General features: G+C 40.2%; 2 protein-coding genes across 2 annotated transcripts in view; one reads left to right on the top strand and one right to left on the bottom strand.

Moving 5' to 3' along the window:
• TGFBRAP1 (transforming growth factor beta receptor associated protein 1) overlaps window positions 1-168 on the bottom strand; it is a 30,089-nt gene extending 29,921 nt beyond the window's left edge. Inside the window, exon 1 of the mRNA XM_054382563.1 lies at window positions 153-168. The gene's annotated coding sequence lies outside the window, so the exon portion shown is untranslated. The remainder of the gene's footprint in view (window positions 1-152) is intronic.
• Window positions 169-4,727: 4,559 nt separating this feature from the next.
• On the top strand, window positions 4,728-17,142 carry C1H2orf49 (chromosome 1 C2orf49 homolog). The gene is made up of 4 exons (XM_054383719.1): window positions 4,728-4,856; window positions 6,629-6,795; window positions 12,200-12,572; window positions 15,480-17,142. The coding sequence occupies exons 1-4, from the start codon at window positions 4,728-4,730 to the stop codon at window positions 15,534-15,536; spliced, it is 726 nt and encodes a 241-aa protein (XP_054239694.1). The 3' UTR covers window positions 15,537-17,142.
• Window positions 17,143-18,164: the final 1,022 nt, after the last annotated feature.

Here is an 18,164-nt window from a genome sequence, read left to right as displayed (position 1 = left end):
CTAATATTCACCAATACAGAAACTTCAGTGTTACTTCATTTCCCACCTGACTGCAGAAGTCAGAATGAGTACATCAGTAACCACAGAAATTAATCAAATTGTGTGCTTTCACTTCCAGGTCTGTTCTAAAGCAGATTCACAACAGCACTCACCGATTTTTAAGTGATGCGTTCTCCATGAGTAATCAGCATATTACTGGCTCTCTTGGACACTTTGGCACTACAAGTGGCTCCTGCTAGTGCTTAGTGTTTTATAAACCTGTCATATAAAGGTTTCTGTTGCCTGTACATGAAGGGATACAAGCTTTGCCTCTCATTTCTAGAGAATCCACAAGGTATTTAGTGCTACATGTTGTTGTTTTATTAATATGCTAAAATTGACTGTAAACAGTTTCTTAGCAAAATATCATAGGCATATTTCATTTTAACATATACTTTACATTCTCTAGCAATCGGATATATCTAAACTTCCAAACCAGTTATGTAATAATTTACACAAGGCATCATCCAACTCATAATGAGTTGTTGGCTTGTATTTAAAAAAAAAATACTGTCAGTGTCTGTTTTATTCAGTGCTACTTAATGCGTTCTCTGTAAGACTACATGCATGAGCAATTACAAATTTGGAAGTGTGGTCCATAAAGCATTCAATTAAGCTCAAGACGCAATAGCACAGAAATTAAGTTTCTGTTCTCTACTGTCACAACTACCTCACAAGTCTGTCTTTAAGTGCTAAGCATCACTTCTAATACTCATTCTATGAACTACACCTACCTTCCTTTTGCAATCAAGCACTGTCAAGGGACAAATACAATTTATGAAACCATGACTAGTGTTTTACAACCAGATAATGTAATTTTGCTGTAATCCAAAGTACTATTTTTATAAGAAACCACCAGACTGCTGTGCTCAACACTCCAAAATACAGCAGACTATTGACCTCACTTAATCATGTTTTAATTTGTCATGACTGGCCTGTAACGACTGCTCTGCCAACACAGGGAAGACAAAACACTGAATATCTTGAATGGATTTAAGAAATAACATATGTGATTACTAATAGTCCATGTGTACAACGGAGATATAAAACATCAAATGAAATTTCTGTGGAACAGAGAGATCAACATCAACAAAATGCTTTCAAACTATTAGAGCTAAGAAACCCCGCTGCTTTTGCAAGACAACATTGAAACCCACACCAAACGTTTTCAAAACTGAGAAAAGGTACATAACTCACATGTAACCACTTAAAACTAAATCAAAGTAAGAATATAGCCAGAAGCAAAGAATGTTACAAAGAGATAGTAGTGATCTTTTTTTGCAAAGAACGTCCTATTTTTTCAGAAGTTAAGATTTTTGTTTGACCTTCCATCACATTCTCAAATTGCATCCCCACCTGGGGTGTAAATTAGTGTTCTGATCTTAACAAACCCCCGCACACCCCTGGAAATACTATAGCAACAGCCTAAAGTAAAATGATAATGCAAGTCTCAGACAAAACACAGCCACGTTACCCTCCAAGTTATCAAAAGAAACACAGTGCATTAAGTTAGAGGGTTGTTCAAAGGTTGACTGCCAAAAGAACTCTAACCATTTTAAAGAGCCTGTGTGTAGCCTGAAGTGATATAACTATCATCTGGAGAGGTTAGACAGCTTTTGTACCTGAAACTGTCAACTTAACCTGTAGCCAAAGGTAAAAATGTTGATCTATTCCTCCCAGAGAACTACAGAATTTTGCTCCTGATAAAAAGCAATTAAAATCTTCCAAAAACCATGCTAAAGTAGAAGTATTTAAAAAAAATAAAAATATATACACAATCTTTGAGCAGGAAAACAAAACCCCCACAAAGAACAACAGAGTACTATGTAAGTCTGGTAGCCAAGAAATTAGAATGTTCATGAGAGGAAAAAAAGCTGTGAAAAGGCTTTTAAGAACAACTACTGACAACACACATAAACTGCATGCGATTTTTTTTTAATATTTCTAAGTAAGAGCTATGGGGCCTATGTGCACTGCAAAGAAACAGGGTCTGCTGAACATGTCATTGCCTTAAAGCGTAAAAGGCCATCCCAGAGTTACAAATAGAAGCCACTATGCTACTTTTAGTATTCAGAACTCTGGAAAACAACAAAATGGGGATGTTTGCTGTCAAAAAATAATCAATAGACAAGCAAATTATCAGTCTATTACATCCGATTTTCTTAAGGGCAATAATAATCCCTTATGCACTCATTTCCGGTAAAAATTAGGCAGCAGCCCTCCTGTACTTTTGTTAATACCTTGCTTTGCGTTGACATTTCATTTGCTGCTACCCTGCAAACCAGCATCCTACCTACCCCTAACATGCGCAATACTCAGTCATGTACACATACTCTTACATCCTGTGTAATTAACTCCATGCAAGCTCTAAACAACCCTTGGTCACGATTCCACAGATCCGAGCTGCTGGCCTACTCCAGCGCTAGGGGCGGCCGCCCCGGCCGCGGGAGGACGCAGATGCGCCTGAGCCGAAGCGCGCCCGCACGGCTGTTCATTTCACCCCCATCCCCTCACACGCCCGCAGCCTGACCGAGCGGAGCAAACCAGGCCTGAGAGAGACCAGCTCCAAGGCCCCCGAGCCGCCCCGGCCCCGGAAAGCCCGTCTCCACCGCAACAGTGGATAGAGTCTCCCGTTTGTCCTCCCTCAGCACCTGCCAGCGCCAGCGCTACTGCCACTGCCACACCAGGAACAGGGCCTGCCGCTTCGAGGCCTTGCGGTGCGGTGCCGGCGGCCGGGGCCGGGCCGGGCGCCGCCTCAGGCCGCGCTGTCAGCGCCCGAGCCTCTCGGCGCACTCGGGTCCGCCGCTAGGCGGAGAGGAGAGACTAGGGGGGACGACACGACAAGCCGCTTCCGGTGTCGCACAGGCCCCGCCTTGCGGTAGCGTCAGCACTTCCCAGCGGGGCGAGTTAAGGCGAGGGAAGCCGGCGCCTCGCCGGGAGCGGCCGGAGCTCTTCCGGTCACGTGTGGGAGACGCAGCCTTCGTCTCGGCGCCACTGGCTGGGGTGGAACGTCAGCCAACCCCGCCCGTAGAGGCGGGGCCGGAGCGGTGAGGGCGGCTACTCTGCAGGAGGGCTTGCGATGGCGGTTGGTGGTGGTAGGAGTCGATGGGCGTAACAGCTCTTGTCTCGGCTTCCTCGCTTCCGGACGCGGAGAGACCGACCCGCCTAGCTCTTTGGTCCTCGTTTCCCTGGGGCCGCCAGACAAAGGAGAGTGTAATGGGAGACCTCTTCTCGGCCATTGAGCTCCAGCCGACACAGAATGTCGTCTGAGAGATAGGTGCTGAGTATGAGGGATTGCATCCAAACCGTACATGTTTCTACACAGCAGAAAATCTGAAGAAAGGCAGTGAAGCTGGTGAAGGGGCTAGGAAACCAGTCGCAAAAGTTGCTGAGGGAACAGGGGTTGTTCAGTCTGGAGAAAGGTTGCTTATGAGAGACATTATCATTCTCTACTAATGACCTGAAAGGAGGTAGTGGCAAGGCAAAGGTCCGTCTCCTCCTAAGCAACAAGCAATAGGACAAGAGGAAAGGGCCTCAAGTAGCAAATCCCAACAATGCAAGCAATATATGTGCTGCTAGTGATGTGGGCTGGTCCAGAGGTTTACTATTTCCAAATGCTGTAGCTGTGTTAGTGATAGTAGTTTTAGACATACAGAGGAGAAACGTTGATGGAAAAAGCATCTCTTTCAAGAAAAACTAAGAAATAACAGTACTTATGGCTGGTTCGGGAAGAGCTTCATCCCCATCTCCCAAGGAAAGCACATGGAAACCCAATTGCATAAACTGTCAGAAGACAATTCTGTAGACACCATATGAAATAATAGCCATGCCTGTTGTTACACTGTTGTTTATGTATCTTTAAATATTCACAATTTGAATTAATATTCCTTGAAGTGCTGCCTACATATGTCAGTAACATCACAGTCACATATATACCACTTCTCCCACGTGCATGTATTTTGTTACTCATGTGACATTTACTTATTCCCTGTGCCTCTTGATGTTATGAAATGCATCACATACTTCATGTAACATTGCAATTTTCTTCTGTAACGAAAAGATGCTTAATTTACTAACATAATGGTTTGTCATTTTCATGTTCTGCTTTAAAACATATAAGCAGATTACTAATGCGAGTAAGATAAAATAAGCAGCTTTAGAATTACAAAGCAACTTTCGTCACCGCAGCTCAAGAAGCATTAACTGGCAGTTCTCACTTTTATGGGCAAGATTTCGAGGTTATTTAATTCAGTAGCAAAGCTTCTGCACGCAGCAGAAGCACTGGGTACTTTCGTATGCTAACAGAATTCTTTGTTTTCCTTATTCAGCAATATCAGTTGGAGTATGACTTCGCCTTACCAGCAACTCACTCCTCCCAACCCGCCTGCCGGATGAGCTGCCCGAAGGAGCAAGCCGACCCGGCGGGGCGCACTCCCAGGTTTCCCCGTCCCTGAGCCAGGCTGTGCACGTCGCAGGCCACCGCCCATCCCACAACATAACGCCAAAGTAGTTTTTGGCGCAGCATGGCTACTCTGGAAGCCCGTTCCCAGCCGCACCGCCCAGGAAGCCCCCACTCCTTGACGCTCCCCACAGCTCGCGCCATCCTGACGTCACTTCCTGCGCTAGTCCCCTCCCGCGAGTCCGTGCAGCATTGTGGGAGGCCGGAAGGAGGTCGCCGGGCGAAGAAGATGGCGGCGCAGCGAAGGGGTAGGGTGGATGGTGGCAAGGAGGAGCTGGGTTCGGGGCACCAGGAGTCGGAGCTACTGTTGCACCCGGAGCTACTCTCGGAAGAGTTCCTGCTGCTCACCCTGGAGCAGGTGCGCCCGGGCTCTCTGAGGAGCGAGCCGGCCCTGAAGCGGTGGCCCCTGAGGCGAGGTGGGGAGGGGGGAGGGTGCTGCGCCTGTCCCGCGCTGCGGGAAGGGAGGCCTCCCGGGCCTGCGGCTCAGCTTGTCATCGTGTTCCGCCTCCGCGTTAGAAACACCCTGTTTGTTTATCCGCTTTACTCCGCAGGGAAGCTCCCACCGTCAGTCACCTGCATGGGACGTTTGCTCCCATTTATCTTGAGGTTTCCAATCTTTTTATCTTCCTTAACGGATGCTCAAGAAGCGTTCAGGAAAAAACAGCAAACAAATTAAATCCAAGTCGTTGCTCCGTGGGCTCGTAGTGTAAGAGATATCTGTGTGTTTACTGAGGGACTGTAACTGTTAAAGAATAATTTACCAAATCAGCTGTCCCACTATGGGACAGTGTCTGTAAGACAGATTATCTGTGGAAGCATGACCATCACTGCTGAAAGTTACCACGTTAGTGGCAGTAAATGAAGGAAATGCATCCCATGTAATCAGTAAAGCTAATGCTTAAGTATGCATAATTGCAAAAAAAAAAAAAAAAGAGTTTGAAAGTGAGTTATAAACAGTTTCGGACTGTAGGAAGCTTCAGTTGGTGTGGTTTGGAGCACTTGTTACTGCTTTTCCTGAAAATTATAGGTGTACGAAGCAGTACCAGTCAAAGTTTTATGTTTGGGTTTTTTGTTGTTGTTTGTTGATTTTTTTTAAATGTTCTTGTCCGTGTACTTTATATGGATATATGCAAGTTATACACCCACATCAGAAGTCATGAAATGTTGACTAAAAAACTAATAGTGGCAGAGACTTGGCATAATTTTAACGATCTCTAGTTTGTAGGATGTCACTGGAGGTTTTTCTTTTAATAACTTTGGCGTGGGGTACTAAAAAGTTTCTCTTTCACATCCCAATACGAGATTAGAAAGAACACTGATGTTGTTCTCTAACTGACAGTTACTAGAAATCTTGCTTCTCAACTTACTTGGTGATGGGGAAAAGAGAGCATGGCTCTACATCTGTAATAGAAGTGTGAAGAAGAGCTCTGTTGTTGTAATTAGATTCAGGGAAGTGTGTTTAAGAGTACATGAAAACATCAGTTATCAATAGTATGTCTATTAGAAATTCCCCCCCACCTTTTTTCTCCCCCCCTCACTGTTATTATTGGGAAAAACTGCAGGGTTTTTGATAACAAGGGGCTACAGAGTTGACCTCTGTAGGCTAAAGTGATCTACCCAGTACTGGCTGCAGCTGGATCCAGCTGTCTGACACAGATGAATACAGCCCATCACACACCAAACTTCAAGCAGAGGAGCCTCATGGCACATGTGCTTAAAGGCACTTAAGAAAGAAGGTCAACTATGAGGGTCTAGAGGCACAAAAGGAGATACATGAAAAAATGCACTTGCAGGTGGTGGAAAAGGAAGCCAGTGTGCATTGACCCAAATGTCCCATGTTTCTTATTGCCTTGCTGAAGGGAGTCACTGAGTGTAATCCATACTGAAAGCAAGGGAAGTTGAAAATAGGAAGGCAGGAAACCAGGCTTGTCATTGGCACTAGGCAATTTGTGGCCTTTCCACACTGGTCATCCCTGGAGCCCTCTCAATTCTGAAACCCTGGAATTTATGCCCAATAATAATATTTTTTTTAATACCTTACAGTGGCTTTTGGAAAAACAGAAATTACGCTACTAAGATGCTTCTGTTTTGAGTGTATCATAATAACAACTTTGTTCCTGTTCCCTACAGAAAAATATACTAGTTGAAAATGATGTCAAGATGGACAAAGATGGTCTCACTGATCTCTATATTCAACATGCCATTCCTCTGCCTCAGCGTGACTTGCCAAAAAGTAGATGGGGAAAAATGATGGAAAAGAAAAGACAGCAAAATGAGTTGAAAAGTGAGAACAAAAGGTAATCTAGCTTTTACTGGGCCAGACATGGAAAATTTAGGACAATGCATTTAGTTTAATCTTTGTTTGCCTGATTAATGAAATTTGTACAACTTTTGGACATTGTTGCAGTTTACAGGGAATGCTGTGTCACATCTTATCAGAAGTATTAGATTATGCCACTGCAATATTAGGAAAGTGGGAAAGAATTTTTTTGTCATCTAAATGATATTAATGCCATTTAGATTTTTGTAGAGTGATAGAATGCTTTGGGCTGAAAGGGACCTTTAAAAGTCACCTAGTCCCACACCCCTGCAATAAGCAGGGACATCTCTAACTAGATCAGGTTTCTCAGAGCCCTGTCCAACTTGACTGTGATTGTTTCCTAGGATGGGGCATTTACCATGTCTCTGGGCAACCTGTTCCAGTGTTTCACCACCCTCATTGTAAAAAAACTTTGATCTAAATCTACCTTCTTAGAATTTAAAACCATTACCCCTTGTCCTGTTTCTACAGGCACTACTTAAAACTTTGTCCTCATCTTTTTTTGCAAGCCTCAAGTACTGAAAGGGGACAATAATGTCTCTCCAGAGCTTTCTTTTCTCCAGGCTGAAGAACCCAAATTCTCTCAGCCTTTCCCCATTCACCAGCTCTCTGATCATCTTTGTGGGCCTTCTCTGGACTCACTTGAGCAGATCTGTATCTTTCTTACTCTGAGGATCCCAGAGCTGAAAGCGGTACTGCAGGCTGAGATTGGAGCAGAAGGGTAGAATCACCTCTCTCAACTGCTGGTCATGTTGCATTTGATGCAGCCTGGGATATAATTTACTTTCTGGGCTGCAAGTGCACAGTGCTATCTCATGTCAAATTTTTTATCTGCCAGTACTCCCAAGTACTTCTCTGCAGGGCTGCTCTCAGTGCCTTCATTTCCCAGCCTGTATTGATACCAGGTTATTGGTATATTTCAAGGTACCTTATAATGAAGAAAAAAAAATTAAGTTTTGCTTCATCATCTAATTGTTAAATATTAATCATATTTACAGTGTTTAAGAAAAGTACCAAAAGCATGTTTAATTATGCATGCTTCCTGGACAGAGTTCTAGAGTCAGGGATGTATGCTGTGTGTCCAGTTCAAAACTAATGTCTGCATTCTGAAAGAAACCTTCTGCTTTGGTTTTAGAGTCTTTGTATTTGGTCACAAAGCAAAATCTTCGTCAGAAATTTATTTTACTGAGTCTCTTATCCTCATGACCTTCCCCTTGCCCAAGTCTTCGCTGCATAATGTGCATGAGTGGCGTTCTGATTTAGCTTTAACAGTAAATCCTAAGGAAATGGGTAGAAATTCTCATTATGGCTTTGCAGTGTTACAGCCTGATGATTTCATGAATCTAGTTTAGCTTTAATGAGTCTTCTGACTGTGAAGAGCTCAACAGAATATTTTGAGGGGTTATTTTTTGTTCTTATTAAAAAAATTAGTAGTAGCTAGGACATTGAGTTGCTTTTTTTTTTTTTTCCATGTGTATGAAAGATTATAGTACCTCTGCTACTGGAGAACGAAAGCATGAGGTTAGTGTTTGAACAATAAAAAAAACTGTTGATGTGGTGAAGTAGGTAGGTGCAGGAGAATTTTTAATCAAAATAAAGATTGGATGGATGTTTTTGAGAGGAGGTGGCAATGATAGTTTTCAGATGTGAGAATTACTTCATCTAGAGTTTACATGTAGAATAAGTGTAGGGGCTCTTATTTGGTACACAAAAAATGAGTAATGGTGAAACCTATGTTGTATTTGCTGGGAAAGTACTGAAAGGAGATATGCTTAATCTACTAGTCTGCTCTTCTTATCTGTTAGCACTTAACATCTAGAATATTAGGCTAAGTCTTTTTGCTTTAAGATTTTTCTGTCAGTTTCTGTTTTCATTTGTGTTATATATTCAGACATAACAAATCCGTTAGAAAATACTGTCTGGTGAGCTTATCTTTTACTGCTAGTATTACTAACCCCAGAGAAATTGGAGGAACAGACTTTCAACACTTTGAACAAGTAACAGTTGCACAGAGAACACTTCAGTTTTAGCATATTGACATAAAGAATCAAGGGAGGTCAGTCATCTTTTTGGGTATTAAAATATCAGTTTTCCTCATTGTGTGTGCCACTTAAGTAGAACAGGCATAATGCTGTCGTGCAGAGGAGGAAGTAAAACTTGGCATTTTTATTTTTAAAAGCAAACCAAAATTCTTAGGTATGTGAGGCTGTAAGTTTTGTGCAAGTCATAGGTGGGAGCTAAGCATGCTCTTACTTTTGTTTACAAGTTAGATAAACTGATTGATCAAATCGACAGGACCTTTCTGATGAATTCCTCTGTGGAAACTACAGCCTTACAGCATGTACTGGAATTAATGAGTCTCGGAGACTTGATCTGCACAGCTCAGTGTTTGCATGCCTCTACTAGTTACAGATAGGAGGTAAAAATGCGTTTGAAATGTTGAAATCAGTGTTGAATATTGTGTTTAGTCTTACAGCATGTGATTGATGGCATTATCCTAAAAGACTTGCTGTGTATCAGCCGAGCTGCAGTAACCTGTTATACCTCAATAACAGGATCATACATCTCAGATCATAGATGATGATTTATACTTATTGCTGAATATTTGAGGTTGCAGAAAATAACACCAAATAAGAAAACCCAATGCAGTCTATCCAGCTGCAAGTATTTGTGTTTAGGGACGGTTACCTTTGTGAATGATCATCTTGCTTACTGGGAGAAACAGTATGGCATGAATCTCAGAGTGTATATGTAGTTTCTGAAGTGCCATCGAGTCTGAAGGCTCACCTTCAATTCTCAGTCTCCAGGAGCACTGTGGCTGTGCACGCTTAGAGCTGTGGCCTTGGCAGAGCTCGTTGTTGCCACTGTCATATGAGACATCCTCTGAGAGCTGCTAACGTGCTGATAATACTGAGTTCAGTATAAACATGGTACTTTGGACTGCTTTCAGACATTCATAGAAGAGGTGATCACCTGTCCGTTTTGATAACAGGAGATTGTTTAGGATAACCATGGGGAGCATTTTGTCATTAACTTGTCCTTATAATTGAGAATTGGTTGAAGGCCATGCTGGCCACATGGGTAATGATATGAAACAGTGGAAACCCAGATTGCTCCTGTACAGAAGCTTTTACTTCCCCTAGTAAATCTTGTGTTCTTTACTGTGTGCCACAAAATAAACTGCAGGATTAGAGCATGTTCTCCTTCCAGCCTGGCCCAAAGAATGACTAGAACATTTCTCTAGGAGATGTATATTGAAATCTAGGTTTCAGCAAGTGTCCTGCAGGAGGGGACATGACATTCTAAAATGTTTCCTTACAGTTGTTAGCTAGCATCAGTGTTGTCCCTCAGAAGAGTGCTGCCTAACAAGTCCTACTCTGAAGCTTTTAAGATGACTGTACTTTATATAAATAAAATGAAGCTCATACCCAAGGGTCCTGTGAGCTGTGTATGTAAAAAGCCTATGAGACAGTTCTTGAAGTTCTTTTGGAACTTTCACGAAGTGTTTCCCTGGGAATATTTCCTGGATGTGGTCATTTGTACAAGTGCTGTAATTCTAAAATTCAGTTTAGCATACATAATCCTGCTAGTATTGTAGTTAGCTTCTGCTTGCTGGTCTTCATCAGACTGAATTTAAAAAAAGCTTCCATAGGAAGGTGACTAAAAAAAAAAAAGATATAGAATCTTTTCTTTCACATAGTTTGTAAACTTATTTTTCCAAAAAGGCTACTGGGGAATAATCCTTTTCAGGAGTGTTGATTAAATTCTTGGACAAAGCCACAGTGAACAGAAAGTATGTGGGTTTTTTCAAGTGTACATCAGGTTTTTAGGCTTTTCAGATGAATTTATACCCTTCATTTCACAAATGTGTTAATGGAATCAACATGTCTGACTGAACAGTCCTGGTCTTGGAAGCTAATTTTGTTTTGTAGCAGCTGCCTTAGAAACCACACCTACTGTAGATATAAACCAAAGAGTAGTGTCTGATCTCTGCTGCCAAATAATTGAAGGTCTCTCTTTGTCTCTGTCAGTTCTGGGAACCCATGAATAGAAAAAAAAGATTATGTTGACGTGTTGTTATGAACTGATAGTAACATAGAAGCAAATCAGAATGATAGCTGAACTGTCTTTTAATATATGAGCTCTTAAATTGTAACTTCTTTCATTTTTTTTTTAAAGAAACTTTTGTGCAAGCAGTGTCTCATTTCTTAATAAGTTTATCAGCAGCTACAGATTTAATATTGTTGCAAGTTAAATGGATTGAGGCTCTGCTTCCGGCATGTTTTGAAGTCCGTTGAAATACCTAACACCAGTGTTGTCAAATCCATTAATTGCAAATGAATGAATATATTTCATTGTCAGGAACACTGTTGTTCAACTTTAATTGCTCTGTTTAATCATGATTAAGCAGTAAGTGTATTGATGTCCAAAGCTTCTAAACAGAAATATTATATAATGTAATGGTGGTTTCATTTTTTAAAGTTGGTAAATGTGTGCCTCCCAAACACTGTCACTGTCCTTGTTGAGCATTGCTTTTTTTAAAACTCTAAATTCATGTAGCATGAACTATGAAAATTTTGTGGGGTTTTTTGTTTATTTGTTTTGGCTTGGTGGTGTTTTTTTTTTGTTGTTGTTTGGGGTTTTTTGCTGTTGTTTGTTTGTTTTTTGTCAGGATGTTTTCTGGTACTACTGCTTTGATATTAGCCTTGGTAGTATTCCTTTTTCATTAATTCAGTTGTTACTGAATTGTCCAGCTTTGACTGCATATAGGCTTAGAGACACAAACTATTAAAAGCAAAAAGTCCTTAAATCATCTTAGGGTTCTTGTTTCAGGACAGCTTATTTCAGAAACCGGTGTGCTTTTTTTTTTTCTTTCTTTGTTTAATGTTCTTATTCCTTGTTCAACAGTCTTTTAGACTGTCTTAACATTATGTTTTTGTACAAGAGTGGAAACAGGAAGATTCAGAAGCACAAAATATTAGATGCTGTTCTTGTAGGTAAGGTGGCACCCACTTTCTCAAACATTCAACTTTTGAAATACTGAAAGCTATTATGTTTTTAGTTATTTTGGAATAGCTACAGTGGTATAATCATACAGTCTTTGATTGTACAACTGTAATTGTCTGCCTATAAAGTTCCTCGCACTACCCTCTTTGCTGAGGAACACAGTTCATCACACAACTTCCTGACCCCCTTCCCCCTTTATCCCTTTATATTTTGTAATTATTGCCTAAATTCAGAGCAGCTAAGAGTTTAAGGTTAGTATTTTGGGATATATTTTTACTTTAGGCAAGATTTATTAATTTGTGCTAATCATGTCTTAGATATGCTTTCAGTCATCTAGCTTGTATTTCTGAGAATTTTGCAATTTGTGTTTTCAGTGTTACAACAGTAGAAGGTTTAAGGAAGCGGCCACTAATTGTATTTGATGGCAATTCAACAAGTACAAGCATAAAGGTGAAGAAGACAGAGAATGGAGCTGCAGATCGCCTAAAGCCTCCGCCAGCTGGAAGCACCACCAACACTGTTAGAAGATTATCAGTTCCTTCAAACGCCTCCACATACATTTCTGCTTCCAGTTTATCAGAGGACACTAAACCAGGAATGAGGAATAATGAGGCTAAGCAGAACAATATTTCAAAGACTAACAGCAATGTGTTGAATAGTCTGAAAGCTTATCCTTTGTCTCCAGTAGCAGGAACTACTGTTGTGAAGTTAAAGAGAGCTGTTCCAAAAGAAGAATCTGATCTGCCGGTATGTACATTCAGTATCTTGTTTTGTAGGTTTTTGTAACTGAAACTTGTAGGAGCCAAAGAGAGACTTGTGAGAGTTTTCAGAATTACTTTATTTTGGATTAATAGTAGAGTTTTTGTTTAGAAACAGACAAAAGAGCAGCTGGTTTGGGAAAGATAAGGAAAGAAATTAAGTACTTTGCTGTGTGAGAGAGGCAGCTTGGTAGAAAACATACATGTAATTTTAGTGAGGAAATAATATGTAAGGTGGTGCTGGTGGCAGCCAAATAAAACACACAAAATAATCCTCTGGGTAGGTCTGAGAGAAAGAACAGGTATCACAGAACAACAGGAATGGTCTTAAAAGGAAGTCAAATGGTCTGTTTTCTGTAGTATGGAATTAAAAGTTGGAACGTAAACATTTGTAAGAACCACTCTTGAATGGTTGAGTAGAACAAGCTTTCATTTGTCAAAGTGAAGGAAGAGATGCTACAGGAACTTAAATGAGATGCTGAGACATGTAGAATATATCCTTAGAGGAAGAACACCATCTGTTTAAAATCTCACATAGGAATTGGCAGGCTATGGCAGGAACTGAATGTGAAAATTGGGAGTGCTGCATAGATTGTGGGTCTGAATGAGAAGCCGTAACAGCAGATTGTACTAGTGGAAGTGAGAGGCCAAAGGTCAAGTGCTCATTTTGAGCCATGGTGATCTTAATCAGGTACCTGAGCTTTTGGAAGGCAATGAGAAAGACATTCTGAGATCTTGAACAGAAGTGCACTGTTCTCAAGTAGGGGACTGATGACTGAGCCGTTAACCGTAAAGGTAGATAGTTACCTTTCTGCAAGTTAGATTTGGCTGCAAACAAATTTCCTGTACAGAAGTGAACTGTATTACAGATGGGGGCAGAATGAGCCTAATGAGCTGAAGTGATGAGAGAAAAACTAGGGCAGGATATATGAACTCATATAGGGCATATATGGGCATATAGTGCATATCTCTGAAAATCTAGGTAATGGTAGTTGCCCCATGGGGAGAAAGAGTAGTAGTTGTTATTGACAAAGGTGTGATTAGGCTTTAAGAGCTTGTCGGTGAGCAAGGAGCAATGGGCCTTATTCTCCTTAAAACACACTGTGAGGCAAAGATATGTCTTACATTCATATTGTATTCATGATACAAGTGAAGAAGTTTCCACTGGAATATAGGAATATCTGCAGTAAGTTTGGACTTCAAAGGAAGAGATGGAAATACCTGTTCTCCACTGGACAACAGAGGGAGCTTTAGATATACAGCATGTGATTACACTGATTACACTTTTTCTAGGACTTTAGACCTAACTTCTGTTTTCTCAGTGTTGCTTCATGAAAATATTGAGGGAAAAAAAAAAAAAACCAAACCTTCCATGAAAGAATGCAGGAAGTGTGCTTGCTTTGTGGATTGGTAGGTTCCATCAGACTTCTGGTAAACATGAGCACCTGTTGTGAAAGACAACTTTAGCAACTTCTACAAAAATAATTGCTGAAGCCCTGTTTCAAATTTGTGCTGGAGAAGTGTTTCCTATTACCAGTATCACTAAGTTATTCTAATGGTCAGAACTGTTCCAAGTATTGGTCAGATCTGAACCTGTGGTGGTTTTGAAACTTGTCTAGTATACACATCATGACTTCTTTAAATATTTTTGTAGACACAGTGATGAAATCTTTTAAGTGACACTGTATGACTGACACTCAGAAGCTACCACCTCTGACACTTGACTTTCTCCCTTAGCCACAGTTTATGCTTTTCCAGTTAATAATGGTAAGTTCATTCATAGAATCACAGAATTGTTTAGTCTGGAAAAGACCTTTAAGATCATAGAGTTCAACCATTTACCTCACACTGCCTTGTTTAATGCTGGCCCGAGACATGTGAAGTTAGGTGTGTTGTATGGATGTAACTTTACTGTCCGAAACGAAAGACTGTGGTATTGAACAATAAACGGTGCAGCTAGGGAGGATCAGTGTACTTGGCAGATGGGTATGGAATGTAAAGCCTAGTACAATTTTATTACAGTGACAGGAATGACAAGTGCCTTTCCAAGCAAGTGGTTGTTCTTGTGCTGAACAGCAGAGAACTATCCCTCTGATCTTTAGGTCTAATTTCCTTAGACTTTTCAGTGGTTGCAGTCCACAGGATTACTGTAAATAAACTAACACTGAAACTTCTAAGGAGAAGAGATTTCCACTGGCTCTCCAAACCAGTGTGTTGCAGAATATTCTTGAAAACTCATTCACCTGTCTCTACTCTGCTTGTGTGAACTGTTAAAGCTCTAACTTCCCAGATATTTTTTTTTCTTATTTTAGGTAGTGAAAGGTAATTATTTCTGTCCCCCATTGTTTTACTTTGGGCTTACTGGATACTTTTTTCTGGTTTCTTCAGACAGGCTTTGAGAAATGATTCATCTGAGAGTGGCAATTATTTAACTTTTTTATACAGGTCATTACAAAGGAAGATCAGCTTTTCCTTTTCTAATATTTTTACTATTTGACAAAGGTAATTTTTGAATTCATAGTTCTATGCTTTTATTTTTCTTACACAATCCCATTTCAACAAATGTTTTAAGAAGGAAGTCTGAAAAAACTTCAGAAGCATACTTTGTAACTCAAATATGTATCTGTTTCTGAGCTGCATAATGGAAAGATATTTTTGCATAACTAATGGTGGGATTAATAAAAAACAAAAGACATGTATGATTTGCAGATGGTTAAAATGAATTTTATCTTCTCTATATAAGGTCTGTGATGTTTAACTTTCTCCACAGGATGGCAGTAGAAAGCTGTTGCAAGAGTAGAATAACTGGATACTTGATTTGGATATGGCAGGTTAATTACTGACTTCTACTTGTGTGACATATCTAAGAGTGGTTATGTATTTTCTTCTATTCCAGAATGATCTAAAGCCTACAGAAGCGAAGAAGAAAATCCAGCATGTTACATGGCCATGAAGTAGCTAATGGTGCTTGAAACATAAATGTCACTTCCATATTTTCAAACAGATAAGTCATATTTAAACAGTATACGTACAATTATTTTTAAACTTTACAGGGATACAGATTGCTGTGAAGTTTTAACAAGTTTAAAAGTTCCCTGTTGTAAATCTCGATGGTCAATATCACCACCTTAAGAGTGTCTACTCTTACACACCAGGTAGTTCATTACTTCTTTAAAAAGTGGTAATATTACAATATACTAAAATCCTCACTTCCAGTTTTTGAGATTATTCTAGTTCATCTCCTGCATGTCATTATGATTCACACATAAATTTTTTGTTTGTTTGTTTCAGTAAGACTCAGTTTTATTCCACTGATTAAATAAATTTAACCCTAAATTTAGGTTAGACGTTAGGAAGAAGTTCTTCACTGTAAGGGTGGTGAGATGCTGGAACAGGTTGTCCAAAGAGGTGGTGGAAGCCCCATCTCTGGAAGTTTTTAAGGCCAGGCTGGATGTGGCTCTGGACAACCTGTCTGCGCCCACTTCAGGGAGGTTGGAACTAGATAATCCTTGAGGTTCCTTCTAACCCTGACAATTCTGTGAAATAGTTAAAAACGTTGTTGAGATTCAGAGCAATCCCAAGAGCCTTTTTGGGTCTAAAAAGATAATTTAGATGAAAAAACTTGACCATTCTGCTGATAAAATAGTCTGAGAGAAATTTTTTTCTTTTTTGTTGCACAAAACAGGAGTGTAGAATTTACAGTGCAAGTTAAGATGGTAATAAGAGATGAACTTTTAACAGCATTACTTCAAATTGAAGTTTCTCTTATTGATGTATGAAATAAACACAGATGGAAACGTTACTAGACTGCTTGATATGAATCTTTGAGAGGAAGTAGTGAATGGAAAAGTGCCATGTTCTCTTGAGGTACACAGGCATAAAAATGTGCTGGCCTAGCAAACTTGCCTGTTTGCCTGGTTACAGTCGTGTTTATAAAATATGGAGAAAACCTTTGGAATGCAGGCCAGTACTTTCTCAACTTACTAACAGTTGGAGAGGGACAGGGATAGGAAGACAAAGACGTACCTTGAGAGCATTAGTGTATGTAGTTGCACTCTCAAAGAAACCCCCAACCTGTTTTTCCATCCTTTGGTAATTTAAGATGGATTTTGGTTTTGTGTGAAACTTGGTGTTTCATCTGGATTACTGGTAGTGCCTTGTAAGGCAGCAATCCAGTTGAGTTGGTGAAAACATTTTTATTAAATCTCAGTGACTCAGAGTGAAGCCAGTTTAGATACATTTTTGATGTGGATGGTAAATAATAATAACACTCCCAGACTTAGTAAAACAAAACAAGAAGAATCAGCTTCTGAATCTGCTTAGTTAACTCACTAAGAGAAGCTGTCAGTAGTGATCTGAAAGCTTGTTTACATTTTTAACACTGGTTAATACTGAAACCAAAAAACCTGTAGCTTAATTCATTACTGACAATTTTTCATTCACTGTAACAAGATAAAAGGCACTTCTTGAATGCTGTAAAGTGTTAAGAATGTGTGTTTTGAAGTATTGTGTGCTGTTTCCCTTTTACTAAACGTGCAGTTTTTGTACTTGAGTACAGCAAACTTTAACATAATGTACATTTTGTATGTAAAGAGTTGTCTTTTAAGTAGCCTTATCCTATTTAAATAAACTCAGTTGAAAGCAAACAAAGTAGTGCTGACTTATTTTTGTGGTGTAATTAAGCTAGTTAATTTTATACAGATATATTTCAGTGGATTTGAAATGAAGTTAAGCGGAAGCTTACAGGGTAAAAAGCTCAGTAGTTACTTTGGAGTTTTAGCAGCAGTTAGTGTCACGTGAAGTGTTGTTCCTTGCACTAGTGCAAGGGATTGGTGGGAGTTCTGTTTTGTGAGTGGTTTCTTGGCTGTGGCCTAGGCTGTATTTTGTTGTAGTTCCAGTTGCAAGGAGCACGTTTGTGTTGGTATGTGTTAAGGAGCAATATGCAGAACTCTACTGCACCCATAGCATGCTGCCTCACCACTACACTTTCCAGCCTTGTCATGTTTCATCTGCCTTTCCCCAAAGCTGGGGCTATTTTGCAGTCTTGTAGTGTTTGGGGCAAGGTACAAACCATGCTGCTCTTCCTGCCTTCTACCACCCCCTTAGCTAATAGTAATCCTTCTTTCAGCAAAGCATTAGAGCAGAGCTGCTGTATGCTGGAGGATTGCAAGTCCTCAGAGAAGAGTAAATGAGGTGCGTGGCTTTCTTTGGGAAATGTGGATATACGAGGGATTTTTATGACTATTAGTTACTACAGCATTCATTGTAGAATGAATTCACCAAAGGATGGAATTTAGTCATTCAGTGAGAAAAGACTGGTATGATATACGCTTCAAAAACATCAGCCAGCCAAATTCTTCAAGTGGTTTAGAGTAAACCAAATCTGATACAATGCATCTATTCAGCTTGTTGAATTAATGAGAGGAATGACCTGTGAGCACTTCACATGCATTACAAAAAGAAAAATTCAAAAGTGGTGTGGCAGCAACTAGGAGCAAACTTTCCCTACCCAGAGTAAATATATCCTAATTGTTCTTTCTACATCTGAAGATTCCTGTTGGAAATGCAGCGTATTGCTTGT

This window comes from Indicator indicator, chromosome 1 (genome assembly GCF_027791375.1).
Source record: "Indicator indicator isolate 239-I01 chromosome 1, UM_Iind_1.1, whole genome shotgun sequence".
NCBI classification, from domain to species: Eukaryota; Metazoa; Chordata; class Aves; order Piciformes; family Indicatoridae; genus Indicator; species Indicator indicator.
The sequence above is the reverse complement of the archived record's forward strand: the minus strand, read 5'-3'. Positions and strand labels throughout refer to the sequence as shown.